The 16631-nt window shown below is 42.6% G+C and overlaps 1 protein-coding gene across 2 annotated transcripts in view; it reads left to right on the top strand.

Annotated features, from left to right (window-relative positions):
• Nucleotides 1-16631, top strand: part of SLC22A23 (solute carrier family 22 member 23) — a 147166-nt gene that overhangs the window by 120787 nt on the left and 9748 nt on the right. For both annotated transcript variants that reach the window (XM_061590951.1, XM_061590961.1), the window contains 4 exons: nt 363-465; nt 4768-5000; nt 9183-9215; nt 11804-11927. In XM_061590951.1, coding sequence (XP_061446935.1) covers nt 363-465; nt 4768-5000; nt 9183-9215; nt 11804-11927 — 493 coding nt within the window. The remainder of the gene's footprint in view (nt 1-362; nt 466-4767; nt 5001-9182; nt 9216-11803; nt 11928-16631) is intronic.

The raw sequence follows: 16631 nt of genomic DNA, 5'->3' as shown, positions 1-16631 counted from the left end.
AATGGGGAAGGAAGGTGTGGCCAGCAGAGGGCAGAGCTGCTTCAAAACGTAGCCAGAAAAACCATTCTGGCTGCTTTTGAAGCGACTGGTGTGTCCACAGCCTGCAAGGGAGAGAGGATGCAATTAAGGATGAGTACATACATGGAATCAAGAATAAGGGAGGTACACTGAACTTCACTTAATACTGTTCAATTTCCAGGCCTCAGAGGTCTGTAATAACTCAAGCAAAGTTCACTATATTATGGAACTTGGAAAGAAGAAATGGAATATGCTAATTAGAAGATCCGTATTGCTAGGATGCTCTGCATAATTTCAAAATGCATGATTTTTTTTGAAGAAGTGAATTGTTGCTTTTGTTTCAGAATTAGAGAGAGAACTTTCCAGGAGGCCGAAAAAGGTTTGCATTGTTAAAGTGGTGGGAACCAGGAACCTGTGGAAAAACATAGTTGTGCTGTGTGTGAATTCGTAAGTATAACCATACTCCTGTCCAGTATATTCAGTATTGATGTCCATAGAGCAGTGACAAACACAAATCCAGTGCATGATATCCAACTAAGAGTAGACCCATTGGAATGAAGGGACTTCAGTTACTCTAGTCCATTGATTTCCATGGATCTACTTCAAGCTGGATATTGCTGAGTGTCTTAGACTGGAGCTGTGAAAGTGAATAGTAGAAAATCTGGCTGCTCTTCATTCTCCAAAGTGACTAGTTCACCCTTGGATCAGACTCAAAATGGAACTAAATGTTGCATCTGCAACTCCTGCCATGTCTCCATTGTAAAGGGATGATTTGAAACAGATCAGAAGAAGTGTGCTTTATCCCTTCCCCTGCCTTCCAGTTTTGACTTCTCCTGCTTTTCCCCAGCAGCCCATTATTCCAGTCTGTTTGTGGTGGAAACATAGGTATGCAACCCCAGCTGGGGAAAAGCAGTTTTGAGGGCAAGCATAAAGCCACTCTCCACTGGCCTTCAAGTTACCTGCTCCCAATGCTGTGCATTGCATTGCAGTCATGATGTGCAGTTCCACATTCAGGTCTTTCCCAGATGCATTTCCTGAGAGTTAATGTCTTTGTTCTCAAGTACCACAGAAAAACACTGTGTATGCAATACTGTTAACATGAACAGTATATAATGCAATTTTTGATGAATTTTGTCTAAAGCAGGATGGTGGTGGTGGTGGTACAAAACATCCTGATTGTTTTGTTAAAGGGAATACATCTGTGGGTGAATGTTGCTTTTCACTAAAAGCATTCAGGTTTGCCAAAAGGGTTTGTCACCTGTAACTGTGATAAAACTCATCCTTGAAACAAAACATTTTGAAATAAAACAGAGAAATTTCTAATCTCTAGATTAAAAATAAAAATTCCCAAGGAACAGTAGATGGTCAGCCATAAATGTGTGTTGTAGAACTAATAGTTTGCTTTGTCATTTCCTGAACATTTATAGTAACAGACAACTTTTCAGGGTGCCATTTTAGAAGCCTGGAATGTTTTGAGAAGTTGTCTGCTTTGGTCATAGATGGCAATGCCATTAATGTAACATTTTTACATACATCATCCACTTCCTGGATAACACTAGTGCAAGGATGGACAACCTAAACCTTTCTAGGTGGTGTTGGACTCAGGTTCACATAACCATGTTTATCATAGGTTGACTGCAGCACTCACTTATGTAGTTCAACAGATAGAACTTTTTCATACCGCCAAAACACAATAGTTTTTAAGAGTGCAAACATTCGGCAGCATCAACAACTGTTGAGCACTGAAGTGATGTATGTGCATGTGTGAACCCCTTGTAAGAAGCATCTCAGCCTCAGGATCTTTTGAACTACTTACTGCCAAGTAAGAAAGAAAATAGTGTGGGGAGCAGAGCATTGTGACCTGAAATTCTAGATGACAAGATAGCTTGCCAGATAAGTAGTAAGCCCAGGTAGGATGCAATCAGGTGTATAGTGCTCAGCCGATCCCAAGTGAATGTGACTTTAGAGCAGGCCTTTGCACCTTGCGATCCACAGGTGAAGTGCAGCCCATAGCCATGTATGGCATCTCCCTAAAACAGGGCTGGACAATCTTTTTATTCCCAAAGGTCACATGTGGTGATGGGTGGGCACTCAAGGGGCCATATGCCAGGTGAATGGGGCCAATAACTCACACATTCAATGCACACACATTTTTAACTTTCCCTCCCTGTGTGGGAACAGAACTTTTGACTGGACTGCATCAGGATCATTTGAGGGGCAGGTTAAATCCTTTACTCCCCAGTGATTATGATACAGCCAAGGTCACTGACTTCATGCTACTTGGCAGTTTATCAGTTGGGCAGCAGGGAAAAGTGGGCCGCACAGAGAGTTGCCAAAGGCTGTTGATTGTCCACATGTGCTCTAACGACTTGAAAGAACCTCCCATTTTTTATTCCTGCTTGAGACACAAAACCAAGTGACTGTCAAACATCTGGCAGAATGAACCTCTTGATATGAGCCTACATATTACCTTAGATTTGCCATCATCTCTGGAGGAAAAAATCGTTTGTTACTCAGTTGACTATGGTAACTGATAAGCATGCAAATGTAAAGTCGTGCATTACAGGGAAAAAAGTGAAACTAATGGCAAGTTGCCTCCTTCTAATCATAAAAGGACAACCAACCAGAATGGGGTCCAGTGCATTATGGATTGCTTATGCTAAAATGTTTCAGCTTGATTATGTCTATATTTTTGTGATGAACAGTATTTTTAGCAAAAACAATTGACTGACTTATTGGCATTGTTAAACGATTAAATTTGCTACTGAGCTGTAGTGATGGCCACCAACTTGGCTTTAAAAGAGGACTAGACAAATTCATTTAGGTTCAAGCTATCAATGGCTACTGGTCATGATGGTGGTATATTACCATCAGGTTCAGAGGCAGAATGCCTCCGAATACCCGTTGCTGGGGAACAACAGCAGGAAAGGGCTAATGCATTCATGTCCTGTTGGTGGGCTACCATAGGTATTTAGTTGGCTACTGTGGAAACAGGATGCTGGACCAGATAGGCCATTGGTCTAATCCAGTTGGGCTCTACTTATGTTCATGCTTCAGTACCAAAATAGGCATGAACGTAAGCATTGCTATTATACATATATTGACATAGGTCTTAAGCAAAGATTAATCCACACCTCCACCGCTACTGCTTACTCTCAGGGCTATATGTATGTCCAGTAAAATAATGGCAAAGAAGAGGCTCATTAGTAAGTAGATCATAAGTAGATTTCTTGCTACTTGCCCTTTCCCCAAACTAACAGAATTGGATAAATTATGCAAGTCAAGCAATTATGTGCAAAATCAATTTGTATACTGTGTACAGGTCACATAAGACTTTTAACACAACATTTTCAGAGTCTTGGTTAATATTTAACTTAGTACCAGAAGTACATTAAATGTTGTATAGGACATAAAAGATATCACCCTAGCTCTCTCATCAATATATGACATAGTATTGTTATCCCAATCTCCGATTGGTTTGAAAAGACTTTTGAGGGCTTTTGCTTCTTTTTGCTTGAAAGAAGAACTTATTATAAACTATGAGAAAACGAAAGTCCTAATTTTCACAAGGAGAAAAATAAATCACGTATGGAGAATTAATAACTATTGTATAGACCAAGTTAAATCCTTCAGATATTTAGGAATTGTTCTTCAATCAACAGGCTCATTGCAATTGCATCTTAAATACTCTATGCTAAATGCCAAGCGTACAACTAAGGCTCTATTATCATTCTTTTATAATAAGGGTGGACAACTTGTTCCACCCATTATAAAAATATTTGTAGCAAAAGTTGTCCCTCAATTACTTTATGGCTCACAAATAACTACAAGTGAAAACATTGTAGTTTTAGAATCTATCCAAAACTCATTTCTCAGAGCTATTCTTGGAGTACCTACATGTGTGCCTAGTTTTATACTGAGGTTGGAAGTTGGTTTACAATCCATTGAATCCCTTGTTTGGAAAATGAAACTATTGTTCTGGCTCAAATTGCTATTCAATCCGATTGGTCTGGCCCCGCAAGTCTTATTGGATTCTTTTGGTTCCCCTTGGGTTAAAACTGTCCTCGCTAAAATATCTAATTTGGGATTTTCCCTTCCCAATATTTTACAGATGGGTTTTAATTTGGCTAGCGCAACAATTAAAAAGCGTCTTAGTGATATTGATTTTCAAGAGCATTTAATGCAAATTAGGAATCAAAGACATAACCCTAAATTTTGCACTTTAATGTCTTATTTATCGACTTTGGACTTACCCAATTATAGGAGAGCTTTTACATTAATTAGACTAAATATACTCCCCTCTGCTCTCCTTGAGGGCAGGTATAATAAAATACCTTACTTAAAAAGGCTATGTCCTTGTGGATACGACGAGATAGAAACTAGCGAGCATGTGCTTCTTCGTTGCTCCTTTTATCAAGACTTAAGACAACAACTAATCGTGCCCATTTTAAAGTCATTACCCGGTAGATCAGAAAGATTTTATGTGGATTATTTACTTGGGGATTGTTCTCCCCAAGTTACTCTTGTAGTTGCCAAATACACAGTTGCTGCAATCCGTTGGAGAAAAATATGTATCCCTGATTGTTAAATGTGTGCCTTTTAATTTTAAATTTTTTAAAAAACTTTTATACCACTTCGCGAATTAATCTTTTGAAATGGTTGTTAATATTTTATTGTATCTGGTTTTTGACTGTAATAAAGTGATTGATTGACAATACCCTGTTCTTCCTCATGTTTTGTCTCCCAAAGGTTGACTGGCTATGGGATACACCACTGCTTTGCAAAGAGTATGATGGGTCATGAAGATAAGATGTCACTCACCAACAATTTTTATGCGGACTATTATACCATGGCAGGAATTACACTTGTGTCCTGTCTAGCCATGTGCCCAGTTGTTGGATTTCTTGGGCGAAGAGGAGGACTGCTGCTCTTCATGATCCTCACTGCACTGGCTTCACTTTTACAGCTAGGCCTTTTGAACTGTGAGTGGAGGCATCAAACTGTTGTAGACCTTGATTTAGTTCAAAGAATACTGTGTTTTAGATTTGCACAAGGTTTCAAGTCTGTTGCTGTTCTTAGCTGTAAGTGGGGAATACTGTTGTAGGGAACTACTAAAAAAAACTAGCAGTACCAATCTGATCTAAAGAGTGAGGTCCAGACAATAGAGAGAGGGAGAAAGAATAAAGAAATAGAATATGGCTCTTTGTTCTTTTATTCCTTAGGGTCGGTCCACACATTGCTTTATCCACATCCCAGCTGTTTCATTGTGGCTAATTGTCCTCTCCATTTTAGCTTTTACCACTGATTTGTCATGTGATTCCCGCCTATTGCATGGACAGTTTACTGAGCAGCCCCGGAACTCTGATTTGAATATCCAGTAGGGCTGAAGAAACTGTTCAAGTCATGAGAAATTATCATACAATAACTGGGAGTAGATTTTATAACAGAGGTGGAAAATCCAGCACTTTTCGGTGCAGGTATTGCCTCAGAGGAAGGCAATGGTAAACTCCCTCTGAATACCGCTTACCATGAAAACCCTATTCATAGGGTAGCCACAAGTTGGGATCGACTTGAAGGCAGTCCATTTTCTTTTCTTGTGGTGAAACTAATGGCCATAACAATGGCATCTAAATTTTTCTTTGCTTGTTTCCTGTGCAAACACATTCTTATTGACAAAGCCCAGAATTCATCAGGTATTTAGAGGGGCAAGGATAGCAAATTTCAATCTGGCAATCCTGTCATGTGTCAGTATTTATTAACTGTAGTGCAAGCATCCTAGAACCCTTTCTCCCTTGATTCAAGACCATCACTCTTCACTTGAACTGTGTACATGACCATATTCACATGTCACGTTAAAACCATAGCTAATGTTTAGCTGTAGTTTAATGCAAATAACCAGTATGCTGGTGCATGCTGCTCGAAAATCCTCACTTGTCTCCACCTTTGCTGCTCAATGCATCACAAGCAACAAGTCTTTGTCATGTGATCCAAAACAGGGCTCATAACTTGTTTCTCTCCAAACAAGTGGTAGCTAAGGTTTGTTCTCGGCTTTCCACTCATTGTTTAAGCGAAGCAAACCATATAGGGAGGAGCAAAGTGGGGACTGCTTGAGCAGTGTAAACCAGCACTCTGCTCATTCACATTAAACAATAGTTAAACATGCATTGTGGTTTAACATGATGTGCAAACCAGGCCTTGAATGCATAAATTATTGCCAAAGTCTGAATTGCTACAAGATTTATTTTTGTTTCAGCAAAAATACACTCTGTATCTAGACCGGGTAGAGTCAGTCTGGGAAAGGTTTTCCATGCTTTAAAATGTAAATGATTGGTTAGAGAAGAGAATATTGACTTATGTGCCTTCTTCCGCCACTGCAAGTAGAAGTCCCCTGAGACTCAGGGATTCTGCTGCTTCTGGTGGAAGTAGCATCAACCAACTTTTGAACAGAGTTGGAATGGAAGGACATCTATGCTAATTGAAATTCTGCCCATAAGGATTAGATGTAGATTCAATAACTTTGCCTAGAGTACACAAAACCACTGCCAAGAAACCACCACCAGAGTACTATAAACCAATCTTGATTCTCTTTTCCTCCCTACCTTTAGACTAGCACTTTATCTCTTTCAAATGTTGACTTAAAGTGAATCGATTGTCACATGGCAATTCCCTTGTTCTTTAGTGCCTGTTCAAGAGAATTCTGATCACATGATACTTGTAGATGATGCAAGTCTTCCAAAATGACTGCATGTGTCACGGAGCTGCAGCCCAGCAGGAGCTTCCTGTGGTATATACTGTGTCAACACACATTTTTAAGCACAGCACATTACATTTTTAGCTTATACTGTACAGATACAGGCTGAAAAATCTCCTATAAAGCAGCCCTTAAGGCAGTGATGGGGAACTTGGGGCCTTTCATATGTTGTTACACTTCACCCTCATCAGCCATAGCCACCATGGCTAATGGTCAGGGATAATGGAAGCTATAGTCGAGCAACAACTGGAGGGTCACAGATTCTGTATCCCTGCCAGGTTAGGTTATACTAGAGGGCAGGGCTGTGGAGTCAGAGTCATGGAGTTGGAGTCGGAAGCAATTTTGGGTGTAGTCGGAGTCAGTAGAAATGTACCAACTCCGGCTTCAAAATAAATTTTGATTGACAATTTTTTTTAAATATAAATTCAAAATGTCAAAGAAGCTTCCCATGAAGTCAGCTGTAGTTGAGCATTTCACCATAACTCAAGATGGAAAACATTTTGTGTGTCAGTGTATGACACAGGACCCAGATGAAGACAAATGCTGTGATGCCAAGATCAGCGCATATTCAGGCAGTGATAAAAATGCTCCTATGAGAGCTTCCAATTTAAAAAGACATTTACAGCCCTTTCCAGGGCTGTGGAGTTGGAAGCAATTTTGGGTGGAGTTAGTCAGAGTCGGGCAGTAGAAAAATAGAGTCGGAGTCGAAGGTTTGGTATACCGATTCCACAGCCCTGCTAGGGGGGCAGAGGCCCCCTGCTCACATCACTTCCCAACTCCCCACCCCCAACACACACACATCCAGGCACCCCCAAAACACACAGGGACACACAGGGACTTTCTCAACCCCCCACCGCCAGGCACCAATACTCCCCACCCCAACCTGCTTACCTTGACTGTTGGGCCACTGCTACCGCCACCCTACTACCCGCCTAGGCACAGGCCACAGCCCTCCCACCCACCATGACCTGCACGGCCTTTTCCCACACCACCGCAGCCTCCTCTGGCACTGCTGCTGTGGCCTGCAGGGCTGCCTCCTCTGCTGCCACTGTGAACTGCACAGCCACTTCTAGCGCTGCTGGCGCAGCCTCCTCTGCACCAGTACCGTGGCCTATGCTGCCTACGCTGCTGTTGCCACCACCACCACAGCCTACAATTTCTTCCTCTGCCTGCACAGTCTCCTCTGGTGCGACCGTGGCCTCCTCTGTTGCTGCCACTGCTGCAGCCTGTGGTGCCTCTGGTGCCACTGCCTCTGCTGCAGCCTGTGGTGCCTCTGGTGCCACTGCCTCTGCTGCTGCTGCAGCCTGCACAGCTTCTGCAAGTGCTGCTGGGCCTGTGCCACTGTGGCCTGCAGGACCTGCACCTCTGTCTCCCTCTCCTCGGGCACTGCTGGTGCAGCCTGTGCCAGCCTCCAATGCCACTGTGGCTTCCTCTGTCGTTGCTGCCACAGCCTCCATCGACGCCACCACTCCGGCCTACACAGCCTCCTCCAACACCACTGCCACCACTGTGGCCTGCATTGCCTCCTTTGGTCTGCCGCCAATTACCTCCTCCACTTGCCCTGTGTTTTTTGCCACCTCACCCAGCCCCTGATGTCACACCTCATGATGATGTGGTGGTGTGAGGGCTTATATTTTTATCATATAGGAAGATATTGACTGTTCATATGGAAATGGCTCAGATATACAAAAATCATGTAGAGGAGGGTCCCAATTTATGACGGTCACAGATTTGTGAGTCCTGAGACTTGTAACAGGTCTTTAGGTGAGAACTTTTAGAATTCTGTGTAGTAAAAATGTCCAGAGTTCCCAGGTGCCAGATTTATGCTAGAATTAAAGATCTCTTCATTGTTCATATTGAACATGGTGTGTGGGTGTGTTCTAAATACATGGGCCACAAGTAGCTTGTGAATAATTTTTCAATCTGTTCACTCATTGTTGAGCTTTGGCACAGACAACTTAGCTGAGTAATGCTGAGGTAAAAAAATGTTTCAGGGTTTTGCTTTCTAATGAACCCCCTCTGAGTATTACAACCAATTGTGACTCTTCTTTTAAGTTCTCCCTTCATTATCAGCATTAAAGGCCTTTGTTTAGTCTGCACTGATTGTACGCCTAGAATACTTCACCACTGTGCTTTTTATTGTTATCTCTCATTAGAATTCTGTCTTTCCGTTGGGAATTGGACAGAAAATTGCGTACCCTGTCAGGCAGTTTGGGGAGAAAAAAATGTTCCCACCCTCTCATAGCATTGAAGAGGAAATATGTTGGGTGGGTGAAAGGGCTATTTTATGGTGTGATTTAATTTTAACTTTTTGAATAACTGGCATTTAATTGTCATGTTTTCCTCTGTGTATTCTTACTTGTCCATTTTCTCTTTTTCTCATCTTTTAATACATTTGTGCTTCTGAATCCAGTGATAGGAAAATACAGTCAACTTCCAGACTCAGGTACAATTTTCAAATGCATTTTCAAATGTAATTTATTTTTCATGAGCCACATTAATCTGACAATACTTCCTTCTGTCCACAATGTATCTTCACCTCGGCTCACACTCTTCTTTCCTCCCCACCCTCTCTCGTACCAGGTGAATGTCTGAAGCAAGTAATCCTACATTTAGATAAGTGGGAGAACTTATCTAATACTGAATATTCAAACTGTTAGGAAATAATGTTCAGTGGCTCCCTCTTTGTGCTGGGAAAATCAGGAGTGATTGCAGGCTAGTTCATACATCACTTGAGTTTGCTGCACTTGATGACTGGCAGCTGAATGTGTGAACTTAATCAGCTGAAATATATTGTGGTTTCAGGTGTCAGGAGATGATGCAAAAATTCTTTCTTGGTGGTTCATTCTCATCTAAGTCCCTGTTGTTGATGCTGCTGTCATCAAGTAATAGACATAGTTGTGCACCAGCCCACCTTGGGCCCTGGGGCACCAGCCCTGTGTGTGTGTGTTTGTGCATGCACACATACTTAAATACCCCTGGTTGTGCCATCTCGCACATTAGTGCGCATGCCTGCCATCTTGGGTGATGGCAGGCATGCACATTGACGCACAAGGTGAAGTGACTGGGTGTATTTAAGCACCCGCCAGCTGCACACACATGTGGGGGTACTGTTGGCTAGAAGAGCAGAGCACCTGCTCCACAAATCATGCCACCGTTTGGTGGCAGCCTGCAAACCGATGCTAGCAGGGATCACAGAGCAGGAGCTCCACTCTTTCAGCAGCAGGGGCCCTCGGCCTGGCCACCTGCTGGCACTGGGCCTGCCAGCTCTCATATGCTTCTGTATAAATTAGTAGTATTCTTACAAGCCTTTACTTATTACAGGGACCATGAGTGGTATAGATGGATAAATCAGTCTACAGTAGGGCCCCGCTTTTTAGCGTCCCACTAATACTGTGCCAGCGGGGCGATCAGCTGGAGGGGGGGCTAGAGCTCCTCACACTCCAGCTGATCGACAGCTGATCTCCTCCTCGGGGGCGGTCAGACTCCCGCACTCCAGCTAATCGCGCTGGAGGAGGGGAAGATCAGCTGTAGGATGCTACAGCTGATCTTCCCCTCTTCTGGCGCGATCAGACTCCCGCTTGAGCTGATCATGCCTGAGGAGAGGAAGATCTGATCTTCTCCTCCTCTGGCGCAATCAGCGGGTTAGGTTCCAGACCCCCGCACTACAGGTGATCCGCTTTTCGGCAGTTTTCACTTTCCGGCGGGGGTCTGGAACCTATCCTGCCATATGAGTGGGGCCCTACTGTATTTCCAGTCGGTGTTTGCCCATATATCCATTCTGTCCTCTGTCTGCATTAATTTGTAAAAAAAAGATCCCAAAAGCCCTTTTAAAAACCTGTCCAAAATTTAAATTCACATTTAAATATGAATTTTTAAAGCATGCTTTCTCTCACAATGTGCATTTCTAAATTATTTAGATACGTTTTATAAGCTGAGAACTTCATCAGAGCATTTTAGGAGTATGGTAGGTAGCTAAGTTCTGAGCCACACATTAGGCTAGGAGTTGTGGATCCAGTCAGCTTGTATTGGAATGCACAAAACGCTGAATTCCTCAAGCATCCCTACATGGTTATCATAATGAGGCTGTGCTGCAACTGCCTAAAGAGAACTGGATATAGTATAAACACAGCTATACTAAGAAGAAGGTTTGAGTTCTCCTGAAAGTTGCTGCCCTTCTACTTCCCTAGCAAGGGCTAGGTCATCCAATGTCAAGGGTGGATGGCAGGTTTACTTTTCTCCATAGGAATTAATGGCTGCTATTCACTTATTTAATTATTTACTACGCTGTTTATATACCACCCTCTTGCAAAACATCAGGGAAGTGTACAACCACATTAACACACTTTAAAAACAATACAAAAACAATCATTAAAATGACTGGCTACTCAAAAAAACATTTTAAACAGCTGCATAGGCCTTTCTTTTGCTTATGTGAAAGAAAGGAAAAGGGTTCACTTTGGAAGCCACTGGTATGGGACCTGTTTACTGCCCCTGGTGAACCCCAGCCATCAAGAATCAATCCTGCTCCTATTTGCAGGGTCTTGCCCTTGATTCAGTTGCTTGGTCACACAAGTGTGTGACAGAATGCTAGGAACTGGCTTTTATAAATAATTGCCCACAAGTATGCAGTTAAAGAGTGAGGAACTATCCACCCTCTTGTTCTTCTATTTCACCATCCCGTGAAGGGCAAATAGAGACTATTAGAGACTATTGAGCATTTTTTATATAATGTACGCTATATATGTTTTCCCTCCTCCTGCATTACTGTGCGTTCTGTGCAGCTGTTTTGTTAACTTTGCCATTGGTTAATTTTGTGGTTTTATTTTATTATTTTATTGGAATTTATCTGTTTTAATGGTCATATTTTTGTAACTTGTCCTGGGACCATTTGGTGAAGGGCGAACTCTAACTACAAATAATAAATAAATGACTGGTTTTATTTAGATATAATAGTATTTGATCAGAGGTATGTTGATAATTATTAATGGGAAAGAAATAAACTTTTTTTTCTTTTTGGTATGTGTCTAATAGGTATGAGTGACACCATTAAGGACAAATTCTCTACTGCATTTTCCATCGTGGGTATGTTTTCATCACACGCAGTTGGAAGTCTCAGTGTTTTCTTCTGTGCAGAAATCACACCAACAGTAATAAGGTATGGCAATGAAAAGCTCACTGTAGGGAGGGGAGACATTTTGAAGTCTTATTTTTGTACAAGGCAGTCAGTCCGCTGGTACCTTAGAACTCCAGTCAGCTACTGGCTTTCGGGGTGGCCACCTTGGGCCCAATTATATGATACATGAAATGCATGAGTAGCAGTAATGGTAGCTTCCATTCTAGGGAGAATAGCAATTTTTACCAGGAAAGTTCATCAGTACTGCAGCAAGGAAGGAAATGAGTGTTTAAAAACCTCCCGATGCGCCACGGTCCTGCTGATAGAAAACACACCAGACACATTGAGCAATCATGTTTTTTGACTCCTTGGTGAAGGGATGGAGAGTACTAGGCCATGCACACCCCCTGCATCAAGTTAATTGACTTATCTCCCAGATCCCCAGCATGATTCATATATCTACAGTGTGCACACAGCCTGCGCTGCCATTTCAGCAGCTTGCATTGCTGCTGTGAGAACATTTGTCTGAAGAGTTAAACCACCTTATTGTTCAGACCCGTTTTTATGTTATTGTGATTGCTGCATCATGTATCCAAAAATTGCCAGAGAGCATTGTTGTTGTTTGTTATGGCAGCTTTGCACACAGCCCACCATTTGTGTCTGTGCAGTTGCTTTTACATGTAAAGTGGACCAGAGAAAAACTGGTAGCTTTGTTGTAGCTGAAAGTAATTAAAGCCACTGTCCCTATTGTCCTCTGCAATGGCACTCTTATTTATTAATTTACTACATTTTTATTTTGCCCTTACTCCAATATGCTCAAGGCAGCATACATGGTTCGCCCTCCGCCAGTTTTATCCTTGTGACACTCAGAGTGCAAGCCAAACCTTCACTTCCTGCTGGCCGGGCTTTATGGGGCGTGGCACTGCCAAATCCACAGCCTTGCTACTCAGATGCCCGAGGGAGAAGGAGGGACAGTAAGAGTTGGCACAGCAAGTGGGCCCAGATTGGGCCCCATGCCATCACATGATAGCGGTGAGATCAGCTTGGGATTCAATCGATCATGGGCTAGATCACCATTCTGAGGGCGAGAATGCCTTGTTTCAGGGCTTTCTGCTGGCTCCTGCCAGTGGGGAGCCCAGCAGCATCCCTCCTGTCCATTCACATGTTCAGCAGCCAGCAAGAGGCCAGCTCAGCCAGGATTGCTGGACAGAGGGGCACCTCCGCTCATTCCAACCTACCCCTCCCAGCCCAGCATAAGAAGGCTTAGATTCTCTTTCAGTGAGCTTCATGGCTAAGTCGGAATTTGAACCTTTGTCTCCCTGGTCCTAGGCCATTCAAGATGCATATTTTTAAGGGGTCATGGCTTTCCACATTTTCTTAAGGAACGCTTTGCTACACCACACTTTGAACCCCTAATGGAGAAGGGCTGTAGCTCAGTGGTAGCACATCTGCTTTGCATGCAGAAGGTCCAAGGTTCAGTACCCAACATCTCCAGGTACAGCTGGGACAGATTCCCTGCCTAAAACCCTGGAGAGCTGCTACCACTCAGGTAGACAATACTGAGCAAGGTGGACCACTGCTCTTTACTATTGGAAAAACTGCACTTGACATGTACTGCCGGACTCTGATTGTGTCATACATTTTACTTTTTACAGAATTAAAATGGAGTGGAAAAGCTTTGGGCCAGTCACCTCCCATTCTGTCCCAGGGTTGTTGTGAGAATACAGAGGCAGGTGGACTATGTGCCCTGAGTTCTTTGGAGAAATAGTGGGATGATTTTTTAAAATAATAATAAAGGTAGAGTTGTATAATTTGGTTGTATCACTCCAGAAGCCAGCTCCTGATCACTGCTTGGTCTATAGCTGTAGCTACTGATTCAAGTTCCTTATGGGTTCTGTCCAGTTGGAGGTGGTGGTAAGCTTGAGAACTTGTATAGTAGCAGGTAAGAGCCAAACTTAGATGTGATGCAAGAGACCGATAAGGAAGATCTTTCACCATTTTTTTTCCTGATTAGCAGTCCCAACTACTTAGATCAGGGAACTGGTGCTCTGGCTGAGGTTGTTTAATCCTTTCCTCCTGTGGTCTTTCCCTGATTAAACTGCCTCCCCTCTTCCTCCTTGAAGCCTCTATTAAATCCAGGTACAACGTCTGCCCCCCCCCAGGCTAACAGCAGCTTTAGATTAATGATTTAGAATTAAAACACCCTGTAAAATGGAAGGAGCCACCTCTTCCCCTAGTGTCCTTTTCCCACTCTTGAACTCAGCCTGCAGGCTCTAATTGCATGTCTCCCCCATCACATCTGGCTTGGCCCTAAGAGGCTGAGCCAGGAGCTGGGAAGCTCCTGGTTCAAATGTGACCTTAGCTGCTAGGTGGAATTTTGGTCAAGTCACTATACTTAGGCCTTCCATCTGCTATATGGGGATGGGGATGGGGATAACAATGCTGTCCAACCTGCCAGGATTGTTGTAAGGATTCTTGAGAGAGCATACTTTGAACATAAGAAAAGTGCTATAAACATTTAAAAAAGTAAATAAATTCACAAGACATTGTCTTAAATAAACTGTTTATTAATATTACTTTAATTTTGTTGCTAACCACCTTGAGCTCTGATGAGGAAAAGTGGGATAAGGTTGTATCTAATGTTGGTCCTACTCAGAGTAAACCCATTGAAGTTGCTAAACATAACTACCTTAGATTCATTAATTTCTACTTTATTCATTAATTCTATTCTATTCATTCATCTACTATGAGTGAGATACAGCCCTAAATAAAATAGCATTGGTTTTAGGTATAACATTCTGTTGTTCTTATTGGCATTAATAAGAAACACATTATTACCTTTTAAGTTAACCTTGGTGCATCAGTTGGATTTTTAAGAGTGTCATAAATGAAGGTGAAGTTAAGGGAAATCTTTCTAGTGCTTAGCCTTTTCAAATAAAGCAACAACAAAAAGGAAAAAGGAAAGCCGGGAGGGCAGTCAGTAGCATTTATTAGAATTTCTATTTTCTTTGTCACAAGCACAAGTCTTGTTGTGGATAGCTGCAAATTCAAGCATCCAGAATGAGTTTTGGCTCCCAGAAACTACAACATCAATGAAAGCTGTGGAGGGGAGGCTCTTTGATATGACATCATTTGTTGACATTTTTAGTATGTTGATCACTTCATTCTGGTCAGTTCTTCTGGTTCCATGCTGCCAAGCGCTTTAGGCATCAGCAAAGAATTCTAATTCTTATGCCAAGCAGTTCATCTATAAAGCAGCTTTCAGCCACATAACAAGATGAAACACCTAATCCTCCTGCAGTAAACTTGTTGATAGAACTGTGTGTGTTTTTGAGACTACAAAACAGAATGAGATTTTTTTTTTGTGGTACAGGAAGGAAGACTGTGTTGTGTGTGTGTGTGGGGGGGGATACATCCACAGGCTGGCTAAGAAGCCAGCATAATTCTTTTCCTTCCATTTGGATCATCTGTTTGTCCCTTTGCCCGCTTTGTGAACCTGCAGAAGATTAGCAGCAATGAACAGAAGGTCAGCAATAGGGGTCTGTGTCCCATGATCAGCTGAACCTCTGGTTTGTTGCATGTGCAAGAGAGTGAATCAGGAGTATCAAAGGAAGCTGAAAGAGTATCAGCAGCCCCAAGCAATAACAAAGCCTATTGAGTTACTGCTTTTACCCCAAGCTAAATGTAAAGTTTCAATAGAAGAGAAATTCACACTCCATAGAAAAGGACAGGGACACAAGTGGGAACTGCCTCCCCCAAAGAAGTTTAAGTGTGGAGTGCTTCTGTTCAGAGTTCCTCTGTTGTATTCACCCTCCCACATGCTTTTCCATGCATCCAGCCAGTCAGCATCCCATGGCCATTGAGCACACCCATTCTTCGTTGGGGTGTTTTGAGTTTCACTAGGTTTTTAAAAATAAGATTTGTTTATACTTTTGCAAACCCTGGAGGTTCTCCAAAGCAGGTTTTCCCAGGCCTGCTAATGCATCTCTTTTGTGCATGGGTATGGTTGTCTTAGCTACCTAAGCAAAGGCACTTGCAGCCTGAACATTAAAAATAGAGGGAATTATGTGAATGAACCAAGCTAGAGCTTGAGGAAGTGCCCTAAAATGTTTTTTCTTTATAAATAAGGAGGAGGAATTTTCTTAGGAAACCAGTCCTGGGATCCAGGTGCACCTGCTGTACAGACTTGCACTGTACTATTGTACATCACTACTGAGTAGCGGCCAAGGAAGGGAAGGCATATGCATCCATCAACCACAGCTGCTGCTAGACAGTGAATGAGGAGATGGAATAGGCCTGCTCTGTTCAGTGTTGGCACAACCTCCTATATTAGTGCAAAAGCCTCTAGTCATCTACATCAGACAGTAATATAATTGATATGCATTGGCAGCTAAAACTGGTGGCCACTGCTAGAACGTACTGAAGGGACTGAGTGATTGTGCCTATGTTGCACACACCAAGCCACTTCCTTGACACCTGGTGCTGTGGGTGCTTAAGTTCTTCATGTCATGTTTACTAGCCTAGTAGCACAATGCTTACTTTTGCATATTCCAATAGAACTGCAGCTCTCTGAAACTTGATTGGATAAGCATTCATGGCTGGACTCTCATAACTGTGGCAAGAATAGACAAGAACAGGATGTTGAATGTCTGTTCAGCTTTTGAAAAGAATGTTTAGTAATCAGCAAGTTTTTGCAAAACACACCCGAGTAAGCAGTCTTATGGGTCTAGGAAATTTCTGTGCACA

The sequence above is a fragment of the Rhineura floridana genome, chromosome 1 (genome assembly GCF_030035675.1).
Source record: "Rhineura floridana isolate rRhiFlo1 chromosome 1, rRhiFlo1.hap2, whole genome shotgun sequence".
NCBI lineage: Eukaryota > Metazoa > Chordata > Lepidosauria > Squamata > Rhineuridae > Rhineura > Rhineura floridana.
The sequence above is the reverse complement of the archived record's forward strand: the minus strand, read 5'-3'. Positions and strand labels throughout refer to the sequence as shown.